Source organism: Oryx dammah, unplaced genomic scaffold (assembly GCF_014754425.2).
Source record: "Oryx dammah isolate SB20612 unplaced genomic scaffold, SCBI_Odam_1.1 HiC_scaffold_17, whole genome shotgun sequence".
Taxonomy (NCBI): Eukaryota; Metazoa; Chordata; class Mammalia; order Artiodactyla; family Bovidae; genus Oryx; species Oryx dammah.
In genome coordinates this window covers 77,023,828-77,045,789 of record NW_024070201.1, presented here as the reverse complement: position 1 = coordinate 77,045,789, position 21,962 = coordinate 77,023,828, and the positions used below count along the sequence as shown (strand labels likewise).

The following is a 21,962-nucleotide window of genomic DNA, read 5'->3' as shown; positions in this document are numbered from 1 at the left end:
AATAGAATGTTTCATCTTTGTCTTTTGGTTTAAATGACCTAACTTGAATGTGCGTTTTGTTTGAATTTTGTATTTGACATAGAGATGCTGAATGTGCTGTAAGACATATGGACTCATAGAATGTTAGAATGATGAGACCTTGGTTGGTTTCTCTGGGTCTTAATTTCTTCACATTACATATACTGGAATATTATATGTAGAAAACAAACCTCTGAATCAGCTAACTTAAATCTTATGCTACTCATGTCCAAAGATCATGAGTTTTCTGAACTGGAATATTTTATTTGGGCAAGGCTGGGAAAAATAAAGTGATATGTGTTTTGCCAGTCAGAAACTGTTGTTTTCACATAATACTTTGAGTTGGTTGAGATCACAGATGAGCATATTCTAGTTACATCTTCATAGATTTTTAAAAAATCACCTTTATTTTGACACTTAAAACGCTTTGTTTCCATCTTTGAGTGAAAGTGAACATAAGTATAAATGACCTGAAATGATTTCTGTGTTTACAAAGAAACATTTCACTACTTAGGTATGATTTTTTTGACTAATGTGAAATTCCACCCCTCCAGGTCTTTTCTTTTCTGAGCTCCATTGCCTCTGAGACCACAGGAGGTCTGTTGCCTTTATTTCATTAATTTCCTGTTAAGTAAAATCCTTTTCAAGGCATCTTACCAGGGAACGCTGGCATTCATTTTCTGTCAACACATCTCCTGCACACACTCAATATTTCTGGGTGATTGTGTGGCTGGAATCACTGTGATTATTTCCGTGTCCAAAATGTGTATCTCCCTTCTTAAGTTTTTCTTTTTCTACAGTGCTATACTCACTTCCCCTTCCTCTAACTTTCTATTCATTTTTTTCTAAAACCTTTTTATTTTGAAATAAATATTCACAGGAAGCTTCAAAGGTAGTACAGAGAGATCTCATGTACCTTTCCATCAGTTTTACCCCAGTTTACTACTATAGTGCAATACAGAAAACCAGGAAATCGACATCGCGATGTTATGCGTATAGTTCTGTGTTGTTTTGGCACTCATGTAGATTTGTTTAACCACCAGCACAATCAGCATACAAAACTATTCCATCCCCACAAAGATCTCCTGTGTGTTATCCTTTTATAGTAACACCACCATCCTCCTTCCCAACATTCTTAATCCCGGGCAACCTCTTCTCCATCTCTAAAATTCTGCCATCTGAGTGTGTTTTATAGATGGACTCATAGAGTACATGACCTTTTCAGATTGTTTTCTTTTTTATCAGCTCTGCTCTTGACACTCAGCCAGATTATTGCCTGTGCCATACTTTGCTCCTCTTTATTACTGAATAGTATTCTGTGGTATGGATATACCACAGTTTGCTCAATTATTTTTGTTATTTCAAGTGTTTGATCATTATGAATACTATTTCTATGAATACAGTTGTCCAGGCTTTTCTGTCAACATAGGTTTTTAGGGGGATAAATGCCCAGGTGTGTCATTTTCATGCTTAAGATATCATTCTTCTCTCCCAGATTCTGATGTCACAATTGATTACAGCACCTATTGAATATTTAAGAACTCGTCTCTCTAATGGGCTGAAAAAAGAATGGCGTTTGATAAAGTAATCAGCATGTGCATTAATAATATAAGGAATATAGGTGTTTTGGAGAAGGCATCACAGAGTAGATACTGCTGAGGACTTTGAACTCTGTTCGAAAGCTAACTTCATTTGTCTGAGCTTGCATTCCTTCTTAGACTTCAGAAGTTATCTTTTAGACAACACATTGACTTTTTTTCCCCCAGAATCTGAAGCAATTAGCAAGGAAGTTATATTTCTTACAGCCTTTATCTCGGGTGAGAGTGAGAACTATCAGCCTGAATTCATCAAATGCACATGATACCTTACCTGTGAAACATGTCTTAAAATATCCTTGGTTCAAAGGCAGGGATTTTTAGAAATGTTATCTGGCACAGTTAAAGGAATTGCTTTAGATAATCTCCAAAAGCTACTTCTACACCTAAAAATCTATGATTCTCTTCAAAAATTTCTGTTTTAATCAAGAAGAAACTGAGGTTTATTGACTTAATATTATGCAAACAATAAGTGTATGATGACCACTCAGAGGTAGAAGTCAGGAGTGTTGTCTGTCGATCTACCCTGTAAATGTAAAAAAGATAAAAGATTCATTCATTTTTAAAATGAGGAACCCGATTATGAATTGACTCCAAAGAAAGATCTCTCTCATTCTCATTACAGATTAGATCAGAGAAATGGATTATGGAAAATCAAACTCTGGTGACTGAGTTTGTTTCCACTGGGCTCGACAAATTGCCTCCAGCTCCAGGTTGTTCTTTTTGTGATATTTCTCTTGGTCTATGTTGCCACTTTTCTGGGAAACTTGGGGGTGATCACTCTCATTTGGATGGATTCTCAACTGCACAGCCGTGAACTTTTTTCTCAGCCACTTGTCCTTTGTGGGTGTCTATTCCTCTTCTGTCATTGGTCCCAAGATGTTAACTGACATCTTTGTGGAGAAAAAAGTCATCTCTTTTTTTGATTGTGCTGCCCAGATCTGTTTTTTTTTTTTTTGGTCAGTGTGTAGTGACTGTTTCCTCCTGGCTTCCATGGCATATGACTGGCATATGGCCATCTGTAAGCCCCTATTGTACACACTCATTATGTCTCAGCAAGTCTGTGGGCAGCTGGTGGTAGCTTCTTATATCGACGGCCTTATAAGTACCATGATCCACACAACTTTCACCTTTTGCCTGCCTTGTGTGAGTGTGTGTGTGAAGTCGCTCAGTCGTGTCCGACTCTTTGCGACCCCATGGACTGTAGCCCACCAGGCTCCTCTGTCCATGGGATTCTCCAGGCAAGAATACTGGAGTGGGTTGCCATTTCCTTCTCCAGGGGATCTTCCCAACCCAGGGGTCGAACCGGGGTCTCCTGCATTGCAGGCAGACACTTTATCCTCTGATCCACCAGGGAAGCCTCTTTTGCCTACCTTACTGTGGTCCAAAAATCATCAATCACTTCTTCTGTGACCTTCTTCCTGTTCTCTCCCTGGCATGTGCAGACACATGGGTCAATGAAGTTTACCTTTTCTCTTGGCTGGAGCTCCAGGAGTACTCAGTGGCCGGATCATCTTGGTCTCCTACATTTAATTGTCGTCACTGTCCTGAGGGTCCGTCTGCTGACAGGAGGTGGAAAGCCTTCTCCACCTGCTCTTCACACCTGACTGCTGTCTCCATCCTTTATGGGACACGCTTCTTTATCTATGTACGTCCAAGCTCCAGTTCCTCCTTGAAGCTCCAGTTCCTCCTTGGATATCAATAAAGTGGTTTTTGTGGTCTACACAGCCCTGATCCCCATGTTGAACCCACTTATCTATAGCCTGAGAAACAAGGAATTAAAAGAATCATTCAGAAGGACATATGAAAGGAAGAAGTTTCTTATGGGTAAATAAACTGGAACACCATTTATACTACAGATTGAGAGTAATCTGTATGCAAGACATAATCACATGGGCTGGGTATGCTGCTGCTGCTGCTGAGTCGTGTCAGTCGTGTCCGACTCTGTGCGACTCCACCAGGCTCCCCCGTCCCTGGGATTCTCCAGGCAAGAACACTGGAGTGGGTTGCCATTTCCTTCTCCAATGCATGAAAGTGAGAAGTGAAAGTGAAGTCGCTTAGTTGTGTCCGACTCCTAGTGACCCCATGGACTGCAGCCTACCAAGCTCCTCCATCCATGAGATTTTCCAGGCAAGAGTACTGGATCTTTATTTTATGTTGAGATTTGGGGTCATTGACAAGTCATACAATGTCTTGGGTTATAATTTTCTCACTTTGTTTTTCTCATTTCTGATTCAGTAGGGATGGATTTTAGAACTTTAAACTCAAAAGAGTAGATTATTGAATCCCAAGACTTAAAAATATTCTTATTCATATAAAAATTTTTATGACTAGGATATCAGAAGTTCTTTGTTAAGTCCTGAGTAAATGTATTCATAGCAGTGACTTAGCAGTACTTTCGTTTTTCTTACAGTGTGTTGAGATCTCTCGTTGTCTGTAATCTTGACCTTGACTCTTTAAACATAGACTGTTAAAAAATGTATTGAGGTCAAAAGTTTAAAGCTTTCAATTATAAGATAAATATGTTCTGGGGCTGTAAAATATAGCATAGTTTCTATAGCAAACAATACTGTATTTTATATTTGTAAGTTGCTGAGATTTGTTAATCATTCTCATCATGAGAAATAAAATTCAGAACTCTGGTGATTGATAAGCTAAATGGGGTAATCATTTTGCAACATAAACAAATATTGAATCATTATGCTGTATACCTTGGACTAATAAAATATTATGTTAATTATATATCAGTAAACCTGAAAAAGTGAGATATTCAGGAACTATGTAACCATAGCACTCTCTAATATTACCTTCATGTTTGGCGTAGTTTTATTCCCAAGGCCTTTTATATCCGCTATACTCTTTAGTCATAGTAATAACTTATTGGGATTTTGCTGCTGTAATCATATGCTTTGTGCATATGAAGTACAGACTGCCTCCATGTTCTTTAATAAAGTATTAGCTATTATTGTTATTATTTATTGATCTTTGTGACATGGACAGGATATTAGTTCTATATTTACAGATAATGCACCAAGAGCCATAAAGAGTCAATGCATTACTTGTGACTCCATAATTTGGTCTCATGGTTTTATTTTCTCCAGTTACAATATTCCTTCAACCATATTTTTGTGTTCTATTTTCTGGAACATGACAACAAATCAAGAAATGGGGGGATAAATGATGTTTTGTACTAGTATAAGACTTATTGAGATCTACACTTTGTCATCCTTAAAGACTTTCTTTAACATGTATTTATGAGGGAAAGGGTGGGATGATTTGGGAGAATGGCATTGAAACGTATAATGTCACATATGAAACGAATCGCCAGTCCAGGTTCAATGCATGATACTGGATGCTTGGGGCTAGTGCACTGAGACGACCCAGAGGGACAGTACAGGGAGGGAGGAGGGAGGGGGCTCAGGATGGACAACACGTGTATACTTGTGGTGGATTCATGTTGATGTATGGCAAAACCAATACAATATTGTAGAGTAATTAACCTCCAATTAAAATAAATAAATTTATATTTTTAAAAACTGTATTTAAATGTCAATTAAAAAAATAAAGAACAACAAAAACTGCATTTAATTTTAGTTCAGTAACTTTGAAGGATAAAAGTAGTTAGTAATACCCTAGAATTTTTGTTTTACATATTTTTTGTCATGCTTTCTGCCAGTTTTGGTGACTATGTTGGTTAATTACACTGCAGTATATGTTAGAACTGGACATAGAACAACAGACTGGTTCCAAATAGGAAAAGGAGTATGTCAAGGCTGTATATTGTCAACCTGCTTATTTAACTTATATGCAGAGTACATCATGAGAAACGCTGGGCTGGAAGAAGCACAATATCCATAACCTCAGATATGCAGATGACACCACCCATATGGCAGAAAGTGAAGAGGAACTAAAAAGCTTCTTGGTGAAAGTGAAAGAGGAGAGTGAAAAAGTTGGCTTAAAGCTCAACATTCAGAAAACTAAGATCATGGTATCTGGTCCCATCACTTCATGGGAAATAGATGGGGAAACAGTGGAAACAGTGTCAGACTTTATTTTGGGGGGCTCCATAATCACTGCAGATGGTGACTGCAGCCATGAAATTAAAAGACGCTTACTCCCTGGAAGGAAAGTTATGACCAACCTAGACAGCATATTGAAAAGCAGAGACATTACTTTGCAAAAAAAGGTCCATCTAGTCAAGGCTATGGTTTTTCCAGTGGTCATGTATGGATATGAGAGTTGGACTGTGAAGAAAGCTGAGTGCCAAAGAATTGATGCTTTTGAACTGTGGTGTTGGAGAAGACTCTTGAAAGTCCTTTGGACTGCAAGGAGATCCAACCAGTCCATTCTAAAGGAGATCAGTCTTGGGTGTTCTTTGGAAGGACTGATGCTAAAGCTGAAACTCCAGTACTTTGGCCACCTCATGTGAAAAGTTGACTTATTGGAAAAGACTCTGATGCTGGGAGGGATTGGGGGCAGGAGGAGAAGGGGACGACAGAGGATGAGATGGCTGGATGGCATCACGGACTCTATGGACGTGAGTCTGAGTGAACTCCGGGAGTTGGTGATGGACAGGGAGGCCTGGTGTGCTGCGATTCATGGGGTCGCAAAGAGTTGGACACGACTGAGCGACTGAACTGAATTGACTGATACTGAGGAGAGAAAAGATTTGAAAAAGTGGTATTGGATCCATTGAATGTCTGCATGGGAAAAAAGTGATCATTTACCCTTACCTCACAACACATACTAAGGTCATCTCAAGATGATTTGGAGATCAAGATGTGAAAGGCAAGGAATTAAAACACTTAGAAAATAATATGGGAGAGGATCTCTGTGATATATGGTTGCAAATTTTAAAAAAAGCTACAAAAATACTAAACATAAAGGAAAATATTGATTCACTAAACCACATTAAAATTGAGACCATAGGCTTGCCTTTAAGAGCATAAACATGTAAGACACACCAAGGAAAGACATATTTACAGTAAATATAGCTGGTATACCTGAAATACATGAATAATAAATATATACATATATATTTAACAAATCAGGGAATCTGGTGAAAAAATGTGGGCAAACACTTGAATAGCCAACCACTGGTTATGTAAATGTCCTGTAAATATTGCAAAGTTGCTCAATCTCACTAGAAATCGGCAAAATGACTGGTAACGCTCCAATGCAGCATTAGGTTTTCCTTTGTCAGTGAAACATCTCTCAATTTCTCATGGAAAAACCTGTATAAATATAATAGAAATTCTTCACACATTTTGATTCTCAGTGATTTTGTTTTTGCCCGTATTGGAAAAAGACACTAACTAAAATGATCACAATGTCAAATAAGGTCTCCTGTGGAAAATTCTCTACTATAATGAACTTTAGATAAACAGTTCCAGAAATTGTGTCATCATTACACTGAAGTTTACTCTGTAAATAGCTGAAGAAGGAAGTAAGCAAAGGAGTCAAACACAGAAAACAAATATTTTGATCCCAGAGGATTTTTAAAAGCATTTAGAGGCAGCAAGAACATTTTAATTTACTCTCCTCTTAATAAAATTCCCAAGGTATGGCACACTTTAGGGAAACAAATGCTCCCAGAACAAAAAATGATGTAACTACTTCTTAAAACCTTAATTCATGTGGAAATTCTTTTTCAGAGTGAAATCTTCCTACTTCCTTGGAGGAAAAACTAAGAATACAACCAAGTGACTGCTAGACAGTCGGACTTCCTCTCTGTGCAAAGGCACAGGTCTGGCTGGGAAGATGAAATGCGTGCTGAAAAAAAGAGCACAGTTTGTACTCCAGTGTTAATTCTCTAAAGAAGAAAGGAACTCACTGACATGTAAGTTTAACTCACTTTTTAAACCTATTTCTGCTTCTCTATTTATCTTCGAATGTTCAAGATGAGTTAAATGGATTTATGGGAAAATAAGACTGACCAACATTTAAAATATTTTATAGGTTCTCTAATGTCGAACAAACTCTTAGTTAAACCCTAATTTTCTCTCTAAAACATTTAAGCCATATTGCTCTTTAGAACTGTATTTGATTTGCTGGCGTTTTATTCTAGCTTTTTTATGCCAACGTTCCTAAACTGAAAACCTGCAATTTCTTTCCATATGGATAATGTTACGCTTTTAAGTAATTTAAAGCTTTGTGCACTATCAATTTCTTGTTTTTTTTTTTTTTTTTTTTTTTCACTCTAGTGACTGAATTAACCAATGGCTGGTGAAAACTATACCAGGGTCATGGAGTTTATTTTCACAGGCTTAAAGTACCATCCGCATGCGCAAGGCTTCCTCTTTTTGCTCCTCCTTCTTTTTTACCTTGTTACCATGACTGGAAACCTGGGCATGATTATCCTCATCCAGATGGATTCCCGCCTGCACACACCGATGTACTTTTTTCTCAGTCACCTGTCCTTTGTGGATGTCTGCTTTCCATCCGTGGTTGGCCCCAAGATGCTCAGAGAGTCTTCGCTGAAAAGAAAGCCATTTCTTTCCTGGGCTGCGCCTTGCAGCAGTGGTTCTTTGGGTTCTTTGTAGCCATCGAGTGCCTTCTCCTGGCATCCATGGCTTCTGACCGCTACGTGGCCATCTGTAGCCCACTGCTGTATTCAGTTGTCATGTCCCCCACACTCTGCACACAGCTGGTGGTCGGACCTTACGCTGTTGGATTTCTGAATACCATGACCCACACAACAGCTGCTTTCCGACTTCCTTTTTGTGGTTCCAACATTATCAATCACTTCTTCTGTGACATGTCCCCGCTTCTCTCTCTGGTATGTGCTGACACGCGGATCAATAAATTGCTAGTTTTCATCGTGGCTGGAGCTGTACTTGTCGTCAGCAGCCTGACTATATTAATCTCCTATCTTTACATCCTCATCTCTATCCTGAGCATCCGCTCTGCTCATGGGAGGCACAGGGCCTTTTCCACCTGCTCCTCCCACCTCACAGCTGTTTCCATCTTGTATGGGACTCTCTTCTTTATCTACGTGAGGCCAGGCGCAGTTTTTTCTCTGGATCTCAATAAAGTGGTGGCAGTGTTCTACACAGCAGTGATTCCCATGTTGAATCCTCTCATCTACAGCTTGAGAAATAAAGAAGTGAAAGCTGCTATGTGCAGGATCATCGCCGGGAGAAAGTTTTGCCTCAAAAGTTAAATTTTCATCTAAAACAGAAAATAGATTTTAAAAGTAAAGCTTCTAGACATGGTTAGACTATCTGACCATCACCCAAAGATGCTAAAAAATTTGCAGAATTTGGGGGTGCTATCCTTCCATTCTTCCACATGATTTTTATTTTAGTACCTTTTTTTAAAAGCTCCATTTCATCATGTTCCTATTAGTGATAAAAATCCCCAGTCACCCAGACTCGGAGTGATTCTTTCTCCTCAAACATCTTCATTGCTGAGAATATGATCGAATCTAATAAATGTTGAGGAAACCTAGTTACTAATACTCTCACACTAGTTGGACCAACAGAAATGTCCAGATGAGGTGAGATTCTTTGGAACAGCAAACATTACCCCTATCCTTACATGTAGAGTTGAAAATATCAAACAGAACATTTACTTCTCTTACATATGCCTTTAAAAAGTAAATAATGCTCCATACATTATATTTAATATCTATTATGCTTATTTTCTTAATTCTTACCTTCCAAAAATACAATATCATGATCACTGAAAATAAAAAGAAAATGCAGCTAAGCAAGTGAAGAAAAATGTTAACCAAAAAACAAAAGCAAAACAACAACAACAACAAAAACTCTTTAGTTTTCCAACTATTACATTAGTATTAATATTCAGTTTTCCCTAGTTCTTTCAAATAAAGATAGAGATAGCTTACTACAGAAAGCAGAAATAAATTACAAAGAAGTGAATGAAAAAAATGAGAAAACTTCTAAAAAATCAGGAACAATGTGCTGAGAAGTTATTGGTAACTAAAATGCAGAAAATTTATTTCTTATTGTCTTGTTAGTATTTTTCTGTTATTCTTTTCAAACTAGAAAAATACAATAGAATGGAGATAAAAATTATTTCAACACCTTTCTGCTCCCCTCAACCTCAGAAGAATCCAAAGAGGAATTATATGAATTGCAATCATTTTCATAAAAGTTAAGTGCTTTTTGAAAAGTATCCATTTGGTATAAACTAAATTCTAACAACATCTATTTTTAGCCTTGATAGCTAAAAATCACTATTGGTGATTTAAAAATGTAAAATTTATCTCTAGGCTATACAGAGATCCACATATGAGTAGGGGAACCAAAACAAAACAAAAACAGACATGCTTGAGTAGTGATGTAGGAAAGAACTAGGGTGTAGAATCTAGCTCAACCCCCTGCCCAGATAAGTGTCTTGATGGGGTTGTTGGATAAGCAAATGATTTCTCAGGCAGTATTGATGAAAGGATAGTGTCACAATCCTTCTTCCTCACACCAGAAGTTGTACCTGCTTTGAACATTGCAACTATACTAAGAATAGTGCATTACAGGGACTGGACTGGGCATGGAGTGACTTGGGTTCAAGGGAAGTGAGCAGACTATGGAATCAACTGGATACCATGACGTGGAGCCACAGTGTACAGGCTAGGAATAATAACCTGCATTCAATGAAGCTGTTGTCTCTGCAGGAATGAGGCATGTGCTAAATAGTCAGAGAGACAGAAATAGTGCTAGTAGGATGCTATTAAAAGGATCAGGGTGTTAGCTCAGAAATTTCCTCCATTTAATTTCTATTATTTATTTATTGTAGAAACAATTAATTAGATGGAGGGTGGGATGAACCATTTCAAATGTGTATGTGTTTGCTACTAATAGTGAAATGGGGTGACTTTTCTTTCTCTTGATGGAAAGAAAATTATCACTGTTCTGATCTGTGCCTTAGAGCAGAGGTTCTTGGGGTTCTTGCAGATGGTAAGTGGTTCCTCTAAACATCTATGGCATCTAAATATCTTCTGGAAACCAGAACTCTATTTATTTGCTGAGCCACACAGATGATGTGTTACGGTGGTGGAGAGGGTTTCTGCTCTTGGGTTTGTGAACACCATTATAGCTCATGACAACTGCTGATTTCCAATTATTCTCCAGGTCATTTCTAAGACATTGCCCTACTATTTGCCATCAAATGCTCTGACACTCCATTCAACGTATTTTTACTCAAAAATATTTTTATTATGGAATGTTTATATTTATAGAATAACATAACATAATGAGATCCTCTGTCCCCAATATCCAGGTTGTTACTGTTTGTGTCTGGAGTTATAGGTATGGCCTAGCCATCTGTGTGGGAAAGAAAGTCAAAAGGGGGCTCCCCTGGTGGCTCAGATGGTAAAGAATCTGCCTGCAATGCAGGAGCCCCTGGTTCCAACCCTGAGTCCTGAAGATAGCCTGGGGAAGGGAATAGCAGCCCACTCCAGTATTCTTGCCTGGAGAATCCCATGGACAGAGGAGCCTGGTGGGCTGCAGTCCATGTACTCTCTGTTTACCTCCTTATGGCCACTGTGAGAATACACTCAGCTGCTGGAGGGCACAGACTTTCACCCTTGCTTTTACCCTGCGTGGTCTCTACACTGGATGAGAACTGCTTCTTTCTCTATGACTGAGTCTTCCAAGTTTTCCTGACGTTCTCTAAAGGAGTGAAGCCTAAGGTCTCATCAACAAAAGGAATATTTAGAAAAAAGAAGATTTTTTTCCCCCTAAGACCTAAATTCATATCCAATACAGGATATGGGGGAAAAAAGAGCTTCTTTGAAAATCAAATGAACTGGGAATGGTCCTATGATTCTATACCATTTAGCAAGGTTTCTGAATGAATGGGAAAAGGAGAGGCTGCTTGATCAGAATTTATGTTCCTGTCATTTGGATACCATGATTGCTTTCCACTTTCCCAGGAAAAGAATAAAGTTCAAACCCCATGCATCAAATCCTGCTGCCAAGACATTGCTCTTAATCTTGACTTTGAACCACAAGCAAGCGTGCTACGTTGCTTCAATCTTGTCTATTTATGACCCCATGACTGTAGCCCACCAGGCTCCTCTGTCCATGGGATTCTCCAGGCCTGAATACTGGAGTGGGTTGCCATGCCCTGCTCCAGGGGATCTTCCACACCCAGGGAAAGAACCCATATCTTTTAAGTCTCCTGCATTGGCAGGTAGGTTCTTTACCAATAGCACCATCTGGGAAGCCCTTTGAACCACACACAATTCCTTAAAATACCTTTATTAGATCTCTGCGCCAAAGAAAATTTCTGGAGCATTCCTTTGTTTTTTTTCCTGTCCCAATCTCTAATGAGTTTTTTGACAGTTGAACTTCTAACACTAATTTTGATGTTATAACATACTATCACAAAACTGATCTAATTACCCTGTGATTTTGGACTAGAAGAAATATATGGCAACATTAAAAAAGTCATCCAGAGACCGAAAATTACGTCCAAGGTAAGAGAAACCCAAGTAAGACAGGAGATGTTGTGAGAGGGTATCAGAGGGCAGACAGACTGAAACCACAATCACAGACAGCTAGCCAATCTGATCACATGGACCACAACCTTGTCTAACTCAATGAAACTAAGCCATGCCATGTGGGGCCACCCAAGATGGATGGGTCATGGTGGAGAGGTCTGACAGAATGTGGTCCACTGAAGAAGGGAATGGCAAACCATTTCAGTATTCTTGCCTTGAGAACCCCATGAACAGTATGAAAAGGCAAAATGATAGGATACTGAAAGAGGAACTCCCCAGGTCGGTAGGTGCCCAATATGCTACTGGAGATCAGTGGAGAAATAACTCCAGAAAGAATGAAGGGATGGAGCCAAAGCAAAAACAATACCCAGCTGTGGATGTGACTGGTGATAGAAGCAAGGTCCGATGCTGTAAAGAGTCGTATTGCATAGGAACCTGGAATGTTAGGTCCATGAATCAAGGCAAATTGGAAGTGGTCAAACAAGAGATGGAAAGAGTGAACGTTGACATTCTAGGAATCAGCGAACTAAAATGGACTGGAATGGGTGAATTTCACTCAGATGACCATTATATCCACTACTGTGGGCAGGAATCCCTCAGAAGAAATGGAGTAGCCATCATGGTCAACAAAAGAGTCCAAAATGCAGTACTTAGATGCAATCTCAAAAATGACAGCATGATCTCTGTTCATTTCCAAGGCAAACCATTCAATATCATGGTAATCCAAGTCTATGCCCTGACCAGTAATACTGAAGAAGCTGAAATTGAATGGTTCTATGAAGACTACCAGACCTTTTAGAACTAACACCCAAAAAAGATGTCCTTTTCATTATAGGGGACTGGAATGCAAAAGTGGGAAGTCATGGCAAAACCAATACAGTATTGTAAAGTAAAAAAATAAAGTTAAAAAAAATAAAATTAAAAAAAAAAGAAACAAAAAAAAAAAAAAAAAAGAAAGAAAAAGAAAAGAAACACCTGGAGTAACAGGCAAATACGGAATGAAGCAGGGCAAAGGCTAATAGAGTTTTGCCAAGAAAATGCACTGGTCATAGCAAACACCCTCTTCCAACAACACAAGAGAAGACTCTACACATGGGCATCACCAGATGGTCAACACTGAAATAAGATTGATTATATTCTTTGCAGCCAAAGATGGGGAAGCTCTATACAGTCAACAAAAACAAGACTGGGAGCTGACTGTGGCTCAGAACATGAACTCCTTACTGCCAAATTCAGCCTTAAATTGAAGAAAGTAGGGAAAACCGCTAGACCATTCAGGTATGACTTAAATCAAATCCTTTATGACTATACAGTGGGAATGAGAAATAGATTTAAGGGACTAGATCTGATAGATAGAGTGCCTGATGAACTATGCACAGAAGTTCGTGATATTGTACAGGAGGCATGGATCAAGATCATCCCCATGGAAAAGAAATGCAAAAAAGCAAAATGGCTGTCTGGGGAGGCCTTACAAATAGCTTTGAAAAGAAGAGAAGTGAAAAGCAAAGGAGAAAAGGAAAGATATAAGCATCTGAATGCAGAGTTCCAAAGAATAGCAAGAAGAGAAAAGAAAGCCTTCCTCAGTGATCAATGCAAAGAAATAGAGGCAAACAACAGAATGGGAAAGACTAAAGATCTCTTCAAGAATATTAGAGATACCAAGGGAACATTTCACACAAAGATGGACTCAATAAAGGACAGAAATGGTCTGGACCTAACAGAAGCAGAAGATATTAAGAAGAGGTGGCAAGAATACAAAATCCTACTATGCCTGAGTTATTTGGGTCCAGGTAGTTCTGGGTGAGCCTAAGGCTACATGGAGCTTCATGACTCACGTGTTTCCCCTAGGCCAAGTGAGATGACTCTGGGCCCCTTTGAAGCAATCTGGGAAGATAGCTACATAAGAAAAAAGCCAGGGAATTCATTCAAGGTCATCCAGTGACTACTCTGAATCTCAGCAGTAATTGATGCAAACCACAGTTCATCCTCCTCCTCTAGAAAGACTGACTCTTGCATCTCTGGGGAGCTAAAGTGATGATAGAAACAGTGTAGGTCCTATAGGCTTAGAATTTGTTCATCTCATGTCTGGAGAGTCCATCAGGGCAAACTGTACCTCATTTTATGTTTCAATCAAAGAAAGAAATATTTATAAACAATTTAAGAAAGAGTAATTGGTCAGGAAAGAGGATACAGTGTTTACTGTAAGTCCCTGAGCATCTGAAATATCTCTTGATGCAGAACCCAACCTTTAGAAAGGATTAGGGGCTCTTGGGTCTTCTTCAGGTGTTTGAAAATTCCCTGAAACACACAGATTATTCGAGTAGACATTCGATTTTGTCAAGGCTAGGAGGCTTTAAGTGGAGCTCATTCAAAGAGTGGACCTCCCATCTAGCTGGAAGTGGCTCCCATCTGAACTCAGGGTGATGGGTCAGTGACTGCACCCTCCCCAAATCTCACTTGAACCATTTCAAAGCCAAACATAATGGGGTTGAAGTCAGATATCCTGATGCCGATAGAGAGTAGATTTGTCTGTATCCTTCACAAAAGATCCCGTTGAGTGTGACACGTTTTGAGCCATCCTGGAGATTCCATAAATTACTTTCTTGGACCATGGTTTTTATCACTCTTTAAAAATGATGGGCAGTTTTTTTAAAAATTGAGAGGATATTTCAACTTGCTTGGGTTATTATACAATTTAGTGTAAAAATCCAACAAAAAACTAATAAGAATATAAAACATATGTGACTAAAGTTAAAAAAAAAAATTTTTTTTTGTTGCCTAAGAAGAATAATAAAAGACACTTCTGGAGCTGGTACTTAAAATCACTCTAAAATATTTGGAAAATAGAACATGAAAGAGATAAAAATCGCATGTAGTTGTACTAGTTGCATATACAAACTGCAGCTATTTTCATATGTTTATTTCAGTTATTTCTTGTATATATGTATTCGTATAGTATATGTAGAACTCAGAAATATGTTGATGTATATAATTTATTTTATGAGCTAATGGGATATTAAAAAACAAAAGTCCTTATATAATATGGTTGGTCTGTACAGAACATTTGTGTTAAATCATTTGTTTATATTCTTCCAGTATCTTTCTGTGTATGTACATGTAATATTTGAAAAGATTTCTTATGGAATATTCTTTTGCCTATTTAAATCATAAATCCTAAATACTTTTAATTGGACTATTCTTATTAACTATTCTTCTCAGTAGGAGTTTTAATTGCCAAAATAATTTATATGATTAACAAATACACTTGTGATGACCTATAATAACATGATGCTTGATAGGCAGTATCCCAGGTTCTGAGGATTTATCTGTGAGCCACACAAGCAAAGACCCTTCCTACATGGAGCTTACATTCCACTGAGAGGAGAAAGAAAGAAAGAAAGAAAGTGAAGTCGCTCAGTGGTATCTGACTCTGTGACCCCATGGACTGTAGCCCACCAGGCTCCTCTGTCCACAGGATTCTCCAGGCAAGAATACTGGAGTGGGCTGCCATTTCCTTCGCCAGGGGATCTTCCTGACCCAGGGATCCAACCCAGGTCTCCCGCATTGTAGGCAGACACTTTAACCTCTGAGCCATCAGGGGAGTAACGTGTTGAGAGGAGAGAGGCTTGCAAATAAAGACAAATCAAACTGTGACCAGTACTACTATGAAAGAAAAGCATAAATAGGTGGAGTATATCTTGCAGTGGAGGCAGGGTCATGCGCTGGTTTGTAGTGGGGTTTGGGGTTCCAACTCAGATCCTCAGACAGTAAAGCTTGTACTTCTAGCTATTGTATTAATGCCATCATCATAGTCAGATCACTGAGGAAAAACAATAGATGAGAAGTTAAACGGACTCCATCTACTTCTGTGGCAGAAATTACTGAAGAAACATCCCATGTTTCATTCTGAACATCTTTAACAGATGACCTATGTTTGGTTGGTACATTGAAACCTGTATGCATGCATGCCAAGTTGCTTTCATTGTGTCCGACTCTTCTCTGTCCGTGGGATTCTCCAGGCAAGAATACTGGAGTGGGTTACTATTTCCTTCTCCAGGGGATCTTCTCGGCCCAAGGATTGAACCCGCATATCCTATGGGTTCTTTACCACTAGTGCTACCTGGGAAACCGGTATAAAAGACTGCATTTCTCATCGTCCTTTGTAATTGGGTGTTGACATGTTACTAAGTCCTGACGGGTAACTGGAAGATTTGTGAGGTACCTATAAGAAGTCTTCTTATACTTCCAGAGAGTGTCTTTCTTCTCAGCTAGCTCCCTTGTGCGGCTTTAATGGTTGGAACTTGAGCAATCATTTTGGACCATGAGGAAGCATTCCTATCCCTGATACTTTGTACAACCGTATTAGTCCTATATTATGGTAAAAATAAATTCCTTTAAATACTTTTTTGCTGGGGGCCAGCGTGAGGAACTCCACCCATGGCAAAGGTCATGAGGAAGGAGGCTTGGCATACGCAAAGGCGTGATCAAGCCTCAGGAAACCCCCTGTTCCCGAGCATCTACCCCCAAAACCAGAGTCTGTTTTATGCCCTCACCTACACCTCTGACTTTACAGGGGGCTCTCCCCCATCACCATTTCTCTCGGAGAAGGAGTTAACTTGCAGCTCCAAGTCAATAAAAATTCCTGGGCGTGACCAGGGTGTTTCAGCTTATGGACTCCTCTGAAGGTTATCTAGCCCACCTGTATAGGTTCGTCCGGCCACATGTGATTGTTTACAGCCTCCCAACCTGAGAGGCACGAGATGTTTTAGACTTACTAAAGGCAAATTCCTTTGGGAAGTTGGAAATTGTCAGTATAATGGGTTGGTTAGGAATTATATTGGTGAAGGGTTTTTCATTTGTTCTGCCAATAATTGCTGCTAATTCCCTACCCTGGGTGGGACAAGGGTGTCTCAGGTCAAACCTCTCTGCTGACAGACTAGCTTGTGTGACAGGATTATCCATACTCCTGCCACTATGCACATGACTGTTTACTACCTCTCAACCATAAACAGCACAGAGAGTTTTGGAGTATTTTGAAAGTCTTAATTAGCATAGGGCTTTTCTCATTGTTGAGTCAATGATTGCTGCCAGGCCTCCATATCCTTAGGCACCTGGGAATATATTAATCAATGTATTTGGAATATAGAAAAGGAAATATAGTAGTTTTTAAGGTTAGCAATACTAGACTTTTTGAGTTAATGAATTTTCTCTTTTGTAATAGACCACTGTATTTGTTATAAATCACTGTGTACTTGCTATGTAAAAATGTAACTTTATCACTATCTTAAAACTAAATAGATCTTAAGGGGAACATTGGTGAAAGGATTTTCATTTGTTGGGCTGATGTTTGCTGCTAAATCTCCATATTCCCTGCACTTATAATGAATATAACTAACATATAGGAGAAATAAGTATTAACCTTTAAGCATATAGGAGAAATAAGAACTAACCTTTAAGATTAATCATGTTAACCTTGGGTTAAGTAAATTCCTTTCTTGATTGTAACTCACTACACCCTCACCCTATAGGAATGCAACTTTATTTGGAGGGTGGTGCCTGGTTTAAGAAAAAACACCCTTGGAAAAAATAAATTTTTTGGTTATCAGAAAGAAAGGATCATAAAATGTCAGCAGGTCTCATGGCCAGAAGATGATGTAAAACTCCTAAGACCTTTTTTTATGTAAAGCATCTGATTTTGATAATGGTCAGAACTGCTGACCCTCGCATGACTCTGTATTCATCCCTATGTGTAACAAAAGGTATATAAGCAAACCCAAAAATAAAGAAATGGGATCAGTTTCCAGAAAGACTGATCGTTCATGTCGTTCTTTCCTGCTCCCCGTTTTTCTGGCTGAATTCCCATCTGGTGCATGAGTACCCACCAAGCCTACTAATTCTGCCTGGGCTTCTAAGATCGGACCAGGGGAGCCTCAGTGCCTCCTCTCCTTCGGGAGAACGGGAAGACGCCTGCGGCCTACGTAGGTGGTGATTGATATTCCATGTGAACCAAGTTATTCAGCCTCTTTTTCTCTGCTAATTTTCTAATCCCTCTCTATCTGTAATTAAATAATTTATTTCCAAGGACGCCGACTCCGTCCCCACCTTCGAATCACCCTGGATCCACCGGGGCTGGACCCCGGCACTTGTTGAAAGTCACTTATTTTGAGTTTTATATCATAGGACTAGGCAATCCTGATTCAAATTAACCCAGATGCCTGTTTTGGAGGCAGAGGTGGCCACAGCTTGTCTGGACCATCCTTTGGTTGACTGTTGACTTGGTTTTTAGGTTTAGCACATTAAAATATAGTAATATTCAGAGAAGATAGTAAAGAAATAGTTTCTATTGACTGTCTTTCTCTCCAGTTGACACCCTTCAAGAGAAACAAATGCTGATTTTGACCCAACTCGTGCTTAGTAATCTGGTGGCTGTGTCCAGAGTGTTGGGGTTTACTCACTGGTTTCCTCATCTGGAGCAAGTGCTTAAGTCAGTGATTTGGGAGAGACAGGGTCTCATGATTGACAGCCATACCAGGTCTAGGATGGACAAGTTATTTATAATAAAAGAGTAATTCTGTTGCCAAAGAAGGGAAAAGGGAAATCTGGTAAGTCAGATAAACACATTTGAAATGAAACTTTGAGGCAAGAGAGAGGAACGTTTAAAGAAGATATTTTTGTGAGAGAAAGACACCATTTTCACAATTTCCTAGGCCAAAGCAATGTGAGAAACACTTAGAAAAAAAAGGTCATTTTTAATGTGCTTAGATTTTTTTGTGTGTGTGAGAGGCAGAGAGACAGAGACAGAGGCAGAAAAAGAGAAGTTAAGTGGGAACATCCCAGTTAATTTCAGGTTATGCAAGTGAGACTCCATGATGAAAAATTTAAAATAAGAAGCAGTATTTAGTATCACAGATAATTTAAACAAAAGATTTATTTTGCTCATCTATGAAATGGAGATAACATTATGTGAGGCACTGGATGAATATAAAAATAAGTAAGAGATCATAAAAAGTGCTCAGAAGATTGTAAGTGATATTTTACTATTTTTATTATCAATATTCTTTTTTTATATAAAAACATTTATAGCAGAATTGACTGTAGGTTTTGAGATTTTTAAATTTGATTTGCAAAGTAAATGCAATAGCTTTCTTTTTTTATACTTCAGTAAGATAATTTTAAAAATTTTTTATTTTTGCAAATTAATTTATTTTAATTGGAGGCTAATTACTTTACAGTATTGTAGTGGCTTTTGCCATACATTCACACGAATTAGCCATGAGTGTACAATATTCTTCAAGTTAATAAAAATTCCATATTATCATCTTTATAGGCATAAGACCATATCAGTTCTTAATTAAACTTTATAAAATTTTAGTAGCCCAGGAAAAGGGGAATTCTTATTGATCAAATGTCCTGGAGAAACACTACTTATTTGTCATCAGGGTCTAGGAAAATACATGACTCTGAAGCAGTTTATTCACTAGAAATGTGTTAGCTTTATCTTAGGCTTCCCCAGTGGCTCAGCAGTAAAGAATCCACCTAGCAATGCAGGAGACATGGATTCCATCCAGGAATCGGGAGGATCCCTGGAAGAAGGAAATGGCAACCCACTCCAGAATTCTTGCCTGGGAAATCCCACGGACAGAGGAGCCTAGCGGGCTACAGACCATGGAGTCGCAAAGAGTCTGACACGACTTAGTGGCTAGAGAACAGCAACAGGTCTATCTCAGGGTATTCTGAAAGGAACGTGACAAAACGTTAGCTTCTAAGACTCATACCAGTCCTGCTCCAGCATCACGTTAATAAAGATTTCCTCAAAACGACCTTATTTTCTAAACTGTTATAAACCCTACTTTAAATAGTTAGTATTAGAATGAAAGATTCCCCTCCACATTTTTATTCATCTCCTTTTATTCATCTCCAATCTCTCCTGACCCAGAGAGTGAATCCGCATCTCCGGCATTGCAGGCAGAGTCCTTACAGTCTGAGCCACCAGGGAAACCCACTTTCTGCTATATTGCCCCCATATTGAATATAGGATCTCAGTGAATACAATGAAGTGAAAGTGATAATCACTCAGTCTCGTCTGACTCTGTGGACTGCAGCCCACCAGGCTCCTCTGTCCATGGAATTCTCCAGGCAAAAATACTGGAGTGGGCTGTCATTCCCTCCTCCAGGGGATCTTTCCAACCCAGGGATGGGATCCGTGTCTCCTGCATTGCCTGCAGACTTTTTATCATTGAGCCACCAGGGGAGCTTCAGTGCATATAGAAAGCGTTAGTTGCTCAGTTGTGTCTGACTCTTTGCGACCCGTGGACTGTAGCCCCCCAGGCTCCTCTGTCCATGGAATTGTCCAGGCAAGAGCACTGAGGTGGGTAGTCATTCCTTTCTCCAGAGGAACTTTCTACCCAGAGATTGAATCCGCATCTCCGGCATTGCAGGCAGATTCCTTACAGTCTGAGCCACCAGGGAAGCCCACTTTCTGCTATATTGCCCCCATATTGAATATAGGGTGTGTTCAAATAAAGTGTAGGCAAGGTTCTTAGTGAAGTAAGTAACATTGTTATAGTTCCTTTTCAAGGTGGTGTTAAACGTTGCCACAAGGTGGCAGCATCAGCTTATCAATCACAATAAACGTGTGTTCACATTTCCTTCATTATTTTTTAAGTTTTTTTTTTGGATGTGGATCATTTTTAAAGTCTTTATTGAGTTTGTTACAAATACTGCTTCTATTTTATGTTATTTTGTTTTTTGGCCACAAAGCACAAGGGATCTTAGCTCCCTGACCAGGGATTGAACCTGTGCCCCCTGCGTCGGAAGGAATGCAAAGTCTGGATACCGGATATCACTGGATACCAGAGAATTCCCCTCTACTAATTTAATTTACAAAGAATTCCATAGAGTTTCTTTGTGTAGCTTGGAACTAGAGAAAATGGAGAGCCTATATCCAGTTAGAAACAAATATAAAATTATCAGAAAATAGATCTCACTGGAGTGACTGAAGTTATGGAGCAGAATTTTAATTGCACTTTCCTTTAACTGTTTTTTCCCAAGATACAGTACACTTTAGGCACAGGACATCTTCAGTAAGAACAAAGAGAAAATGATGCAATGAATTCAGGGAACTTTCAGCTAGTTGACCAAGACTCTGTATGTGTCACAGTGGAGTCTTCCACACTTTCTTTCTGGAAGAAAGTAAAAAGTAAAATCAAATGACTATTGAAAATTTGAACCCATTCTATGTGTGAAGGTAAGGGAAGAGATGAAAGCTAACAAGCTTGATTCGTTTTTACTTTAGTTCTTCTTGCCATCTTTAAAGAAGAGGGACCCCATTGAAACGTAAGTTAAGAACTTATGCCTCCTTACTTCTAAATCATTATCTGTTCCTTTTCCTACCTAATTTTTAGCAAGTTCAGGAGAACATAAGTGAAGTAAATTGAAAGCAAATTTTATATTTGACTCATGGCCACGATGGCATGATCCTTGTCTTTGATGGATGGTTGAGGAAGGTCTAAGAAGAGATAACCTAGGTAGAGAAAAGTTTAGGTTCTGCAATTGGACCACAATATTATAATATGAGTATAAAATGGATCAGAGATGCCTTAGCAGCAGGAACGGGGGAAAAGAAAAGCCCTGAATTCAACTCACATTCCAGTCTGAGCCATCTGGGTGATTTCCTTTCTGCTGAAAGAAGGTTATTGTGGGCTATGGTGTTGTTATCCTAAGCGCTCTGAACCCCAGAGTGACTTGAGTTCCTCATCCTGTGTGGTCTCACCTGTTGGAACACCGTAGTCTATTCTAGGCATCAAGCCACATCGAAAAACTGAGAAATTAAAATGTCATGTAGAAGGTTTGGGCAGGGGCTTCCTTTTACCTGCCAGTGCAGG

General features: G+C 39.1%; 1 protein-coding gene and 1 pseudogene across 1 annotated transcript; both read left to right on the top strand.

Annotated features, from left to right (window-relative positions):
• The first annotated feature begins 2,259 nt into the window (after window positions 1-2,259).
• Window positions 2,260-3,448, top strand: LOC120877057 (annotated as a pseudogene).
• Window positions 3,449-7,128: 3,680 nt separating this feature from the next.
• Window positions 7,129-9,515, top strand: LOC120877055 (olfactory receptor 1009-like). The gene is given in 4 exon segments (XM_040259356.1): window positions 7,129-7,174; window positions 7,268-7,452; window positions 7,817-8,081; window positions 8,084-9,515. Coding segments are annotated over 2 exon segments (942 nt in total). The 5' UTR covers window positions 7,129-7,174; window positions 7,268-7,452; window positions 7,817-7,831; the 3' UTR covers window positions 8,776-9,515.
• Window positions 9,516-21,962: the final 12,447 nt, after the last annotated feature.